Source organism: Rhinoderma darwinii, chromosome 2, assembly GCF_050947455.1.
Source record: "Rhinoderma darwinii isolate aRhiDar2 chromosome 2, aRhiDar2.hap1, whole genome shotgun sequence".
Lineage (NCBI taxonomy): Eukaryota > Metazoa > Chordata > Amphibia > Anura > Rhinodermatidae > Rhinoderma > Rhinoderma darwinii.
Genome location: NC_134688.1, coordinates 430,020,464 through 430,026,697, shown reverse-complemented (window position 1 = coordinate 430,026,697; position 6,234 = coordinate 430,020,464). Strand labels below are relative to the sequence as shown.

Here is a 6,234-nt window from a genome sequence, read left to right as displayed (position 1 = left end):
TTATTGTTGCTGCTAAATATTTGTGTAAATTACAGCACCCATGAGATAACATAAGGACCACACGCACAGTTTTGATGCAGTTTTTGGCACCATTTTTTTCAACCAACCACAGGAGTGGACACAAAAGAAAAGAGATGTATAAGGGTATGTTCACACGGCAACGCCAATTACGTCTGAAATTACGGAGCTGTTTTCAGGCGAAAACAACTCCTGAATTTCAGACATTTTGACAAGTGCACGCGTTTTTCGCGGCGTCCATTACGGACATAATTGGAGCTGTTTTTCAATGGAGTCAATGAAAAACGGCGTCTTTTTACAAAAGGTTTGGAGCCATTTTTTCGGCCGTAATTCGAGGTGTAAAACGCCTGAATTACATCCGTAAATAAGGCGTGTGAACATACCTTTAGGCCGGATTCACACGAGCGTGTGCGCTTTACGCACGCAAAAAACGCAGCATTTTGCGTGCGCAAAAGGCACTTAACAGCTCCGTGTGTCATCACCATATGATGCGCAGCTGCGTCATCATTATGACACTCTGTTTGTATGTTTGTAAACAGAAAAGCACGTGGTGCTTTTCTGTTTTCAATCATACTTTTCCCTGCTGTTGCGTGAACCACGCGCGTCCCACGGAAGTGATTCCGTGTGCCATGCATGGTTTTGACGCACCCATTGACTTCAATGGGTGCGTGATGCGCGAAATACGCACAGAGAACGGACATGTCGTGAGTTTTACGCAGCAGACTCACGCTGCGGAAAAATCACGGACTGTATGCACGGCCCCATAGACTAATATAGGTCCGTGCGAGGCGCGTGAAAATCACGTGCGTTGCACGGACGTATATCACGTTCGTCTGAATAAGCCCTCAGTCTTTTCTTTATACCTTTCCTTCCTTTTGGATCCACTTCTGGCTGTGGCTAAAAATACTGAGCCAAAAACTCCACCAAATACTGCGTGTGTGGTCCTGGCCTAAGGCAGTTAGAAGTGTCTAATAGGTCTAGCGAGTTGCAGCAATGTCATCATTCATGTACGCAATTTGCCCCATTTTCGTCACCACATAACTGATGTATTTTACGGTAATATTGATATCTCCCCCATTGTGTTCCTTCTTTTCGTTATGTTCCACGCTGAGCTGCTCTCCACTACCTCTCTCCAGCAATTCACAATTACAGCAGCTCTCAATCATCCCACATTTACCCATTATAGGTAAAAACTCATCCATGACTTTGTAGCTCTTTATTACAGTAGAATGGAATATGGACCAACATGAATTACTAAGAGTGGTACTGTAATGATTCTTGTCTTGGCGATGTGATGGGTCTGCTCTTCATCCTTATCCAGTCTGTTCATTACACACATTATAGCAATTAAAGGGCTGTTTCCAGAAATGCATCTTCTTCATTTTCCAACAGAATTGTAGTATGTTCTTTTCGTTTAGATATATCCACTTCATCAAGAGACATTAAGCTGGAGCAGACAGATTCTTCATTTTATTAAAAAACAAAAAAAAGGGATTAGTGGGCAATTCATTTTATGTTGGGCCACAAAAAAATCCAACAATAAGGGCATGACCACACGTGGCGGATTTCCTCCGCAACTGTCCGCATCAATGCCGCACAGAATCTGCGTTGCAGATTCTGCTGCGGATCTGCACAAAATGTGCAGTAAATTGATGCGGACTAGCTGCTGCGGACTGCGGTAAAAGTACTTCCCTTCTCCCTATCAGTGCAGGATAGAGAGAAGGGACAGCACTTTCCCTTGTGAAAGTCAAAGAAATTCATACTTACCGGCCGTTGTCTTGGTGACGCGTCCCTCCTTCGGCATCCAGCCCGACCTCCCTGGATGACGCGGCAGTCCATGTGACCGCTGCAGCCTGTTATTGGCCTGTGATTGGCTGCAGCCGTCACTTAGACTGAAACGTCATCCTGGGAGGCCGGACTGGAGACAGAAGCAGGGAGTTCTCGGTAAGTATGAACTTCATTTTTTTTTACAGATAGCTGTATATTGGGATCGGTAGTCACTGTCCCGGGTGCAGAAACAGTTACTGCCGATCGCTTAACTCTTTCAGCACCCTGGACAGTGACTATTTACTGACGTCTCCTAGCAACACTCCCGTCATTACGGGAGCCCCATTGACTTCCTCAGTCTGGCTGTAGACCTAGAAATACATAGGTCCAGCCAGAATGAAGAAATGTCAAGTTAAAAAAGCAAGACGCATCCGCAGCACACATAACATGTGCATGACAGCTGCGGACTTCATTGCGGAAATTAGAATCTCCATTGAAGTCAATGGAGAAATTCCGCCATGAGTCCGCCACTGCTCCGCAACAGACAGAGCATGCTGCGGACACCAAATTCCGCTCCGCAGCCTATGCTCCGCAGCGGAATGTTACGCATCGTCTAAACGAACACTGCTAAATTAAAGTGGAAGTCAATGGACAAACGGCTCCGCTGCGGATTAACGCTGCGGAGTGTCCGCAGCGGAATTTAAGTGAAATTCCGCCACGTGTGAACCCAGCCTAAAGCAAGGTAAATACCTTATGTTAGTAAAAAAAACCTCAAGAACTCAAGTGTTTTTACATGTGTTCTCTCTTTTTATGTATTTTTACATGTCAGAGGGGAGAACCACCTGCAATAGGGCATGCTGTGATTAGAAACAGTACAGTATGCCATAGTAGCTCCATAGGAGAGTTTAAAAATAACATTTTATAAAATGGGACACCCATTTTTCAGATAAGTGTGGGACCAGTTCCTATCAGACAGATATGCCATATCTTATGCCATAAATGTCTTTAATAAGTCTATTGCTAGGCCTCATGGACACTACTGTATTACGTCTTACCATAACCCTTCGAGTTGTACAGGTGTTAAAATAGGGTGTATTTGAAATATTGTAATTGTTTTATTTTATTATTAGAAAAATTTTCCATTGCGCAATACACAGCAAAACACCGCGACCCCCCATGTTATGCGTATGTCTTTGTCGCAAAACAGGGAACCTGTTGTTAAAAATTTGAATCCCACCCCTGGAGACAGGTATATGGAGTGAGCTACATACAACAGTTCCCACCGAAGAGCACCATCCAATCAAAATGCCCCCATAACTGTGCCACCATCTACAGTATCCCTAGATGTGCCAACCAATCACACTGTCACAATAAGACTGACTCCAGTTTACACACTGTTTGATTGTGAGAGTCCATCATCTTCATATACACAGGTTACTTGACTGTGCCATTCAGTCCATTTAACTTTGTTAATTCTGTAAATAATAAAAGATCACATTATTGTTTTTATAATATATATATATATACAAAATCCAATAATTATATTAACCATATGTTAAAATTTTACTTCTGTTACTCTTCACCTTAAACATGATCTGATGTCGTTTTCAGAGAATTTGCACTTTTCTCCAAGCCTTAAGATATCTTTAAAATAAGTTGTAATTCTTTTTTCAAACTCCAATATTGTTCTTGCTCTCTGGGAGAAAAAGAAAGTTACTGAATTATTCTATTCGATTACATCTTGCGTGCTTTCTGCTCTGACCAATAGCAGTTACTTTTCCTTTCAAACACAACCCTCCTTCTTACCAGGACGAAAGACTCGCCCAGTCATTAAAGAGGCTCTGTCACCAGATTTTGCAACCCCTATCTGCTATTGCAGAAGATCGGCGCTGCAATGTAGATTACAGTAACGTTTTTATTTTTAAAAAACGAGCATTTTTGGCCAAGTTATGACCATTTTTGTATTTATGCAAGTGAGGCTTGCTAAAGTCCAACTGGGCGTGTTTAAAGTAAAAGTCCAACTGGGCGTGTATTATGTGCGTACATCGGGGTGTTTTTACTTCTTTTACTAGCTGGGCGTTGTGTATAGAAGTATCATCCACTTCTCTTCACAACGCCCAGCTTCTGGCAGTGCAGACACAGCGTGTTCTCGAGAGATCACGCTGTGTCGTCACTCACTTCCTGCCCCAGGTCCTGCATCGTGTCGGACGAGCGAGGACACATCGGCACCAGAGGCTACAGATGATTCTGCAGCAGCATCGGCGTTTGCAGGTAAGTCGATGTAGCTACTTACCTGCAAACGCTGATGCTGCTGCAGAATCAACTGTAGCCTCTGGTGCCGATGTGGCCGACACGATGCAGGACCTGGGGCAGGAAGTGAGTGACGTCACAGCGTGATCTCTCGAGAACACGCTGTGTCTGCACTGCCAGAAGCTGGGCGTTGTGAAGAGAAGTGGATGATGCTGATTCGTCAGCATCATACACTCCCATTCCTAACGCCCAGCTAGTAAAAGAAGTAAAAACGCCCCGATGTACGCACATAATACACGCCCAGTTGTACTTTTACTGTAAACACGCCCAGTTGTACTTTTGCAAGCCTCATTTGCATAAATACAAAAATGGTCATGACTTGGCCAAAAATGCTCGTTTTTTAAAAATAAAAACGTTACTCTTATGTACATTGCAGCGCCGATCTGCTGCAATAGGAGATAGGGGTTGCAAAATCTGGTGACAGAGCCTCTTTAAGGTCCTGATCTTTATGACCGTGAATGATGACATTATTGCATAGTCCACAAATACTGTTTTCCCAATATGCATTACACGCCGAAAGTAAGTGGACACTAAAACATCACATCCACATAAGGAAGCATTATTATACTGAAAGAGTTAATAGTCTATTTCAAATTATCGCCACAAGGTTTGATCGCATGGAATACTTAGGGCGCTCTCACACGCGGCGTACTTGCATTGTAAACCTAGGCTGCGGAAAACTTTACACTGTATGCCTATGGGAAAAATATTCTGCAACGCAAGAACTAGAGAAATCTGTCTGCGTTGCAGTATATTTTTCCCATAGGCATACATTGATTCCGCTATCAGAATACCAAATAGTGAAGCATAATCCATCACCCCAGAGAACACATTTTGGACACATCTTGAGTCCAATGTCAGTGTGCTTTACACAATTACAGGCAATATTCGGTATTGTGCATTGTTATCAAATGCGGTCAGGCCATTGAAATCTAACTTGCTAACCAGTCCTTGTGATAATGATGCTTCCGGAGGTAGTTCGGAACATAGTAGTGACCATTGCAAATGGGGATAGATGATTTTTATGCTTAATGCACTTTCGCACTCTTTGGTTCCCGTCTGTGAACAGCAATTTTGTAAATGAGCTGTTGTTAAAGTTGACCGTAGCAGCTGCTGCATGGCAAAAATTGACAATGTCATAGTGAACGTCGCAAAATGTAAGAATTTACAACAAGTTCGCCATATGTCAACATGGCCTAAAGATTGCAAAAATTGTACCGTGGAGTGTTAAGGGTGAATTAATGTGGCAGATTTGTTACAAAAATTTCTGGGACTGTCACATTAATCTAAATAAGGCTTGCTGAAAACCATGTGCTTCAATCCAAAACACTCCCATTCAGATGAACAGAATTGATTTTCAGTCTCAGAAATTTCTGCAACAAATCTGCCGCATGTGAATAAACCCCAAATCTCCCTCATTGTGCAGCAAATAGAGATAGGTGACAACAAAGTAAGGCCTCATGCACACGACCGTAGCCATGTGGACGGCCATGATTTTCGGGTCGGCCGGCCACGGAGTGTCAGCCGCGAGCCGCCCGCAAATCGCGGGCTGTGCACATGGCCGCGGCCATTATTTTCAATGAGCCCAGATCACGGTCGTGTGCATGGCCCCATAGGAATGAATGGGGCCGCAATTCTCCCGTGGAATTTCGGGGGAATTGCGGCCGCAAAAGCACATTCGTGTGCATGGGCCCTTAGACATATCCTGTTTGCATATTGTATAACTATACTCACAACATGGCCCCATTTCATAATTTCTTTACACTAGACGTTTGCTTTAGGGACTTGCTTGCTCAGCAAACAAAATTTGCCCTTTATACGCACCTGAAGCCTCCAGATGTGCTCGCTTTCCTTCGAAATTTTTTCCACAGTTTCACCCATTAATGCAATTAACATATTAAGTAGAAGCACAAATGTTAATATGACATAAACTATTAGGAGAAGCAGAAAGAGGGTTGGATATTTTGAGTCCTGCTGCAGCTCCAAGTCTCCTAATCCTATGGTAAGTTGAAATAGTTCCACAATAGCCGTTTTAAAGCTGTTATAAGAACCGCACTCATCACCTTCACTGCAATGTTCAATAAGAGAAGCAAGAGCTGTGGATAGAACGAGAAAAAGGATTTACGATTAATTATTCTT

The 6,234-nt window shown here is 43.2% G+C and overlaps 1 protein-coding gene across 1 annotated transcript in view; it reads right to left on the bottom strand.

Moving 5' to 3' along the window:
- Window positions 1–1,219: 1,219 nt before the first annotated feature.
- The window catches only part of LOC142741505 (transient receptor potential cation channel subfamily V member 3-like), a 52,545-nt gene continuing 47,530 nt past the window's right edge, over window positions 1,220–6,234 (bottom strand). The window contains exons 13-16 of the mRNA XM_075850879.1: window positions 5,920–6,191; window positions 3,369–3,481; window positions 3,181–3,260; window positions 1,220–1,481 (exon numbers count right to left, since the gene is read on the bottom strand). Of these exons, the coding sequence (XP_075706994.1) occupies window positions 1,366–1,481; window positions 3,181–3,260; window positions 3,369–3,481; window positions 5,920–6,191 (581 nt within the window). The 3' untranslated portion in view covers window positions 1,220–1,365. The remainder of the gene's footprint in view (window positions 1,482–3,180; window positions 3,261–3,368; window positions 3,482–5,919; window positions 6,192–6,234) is intronic.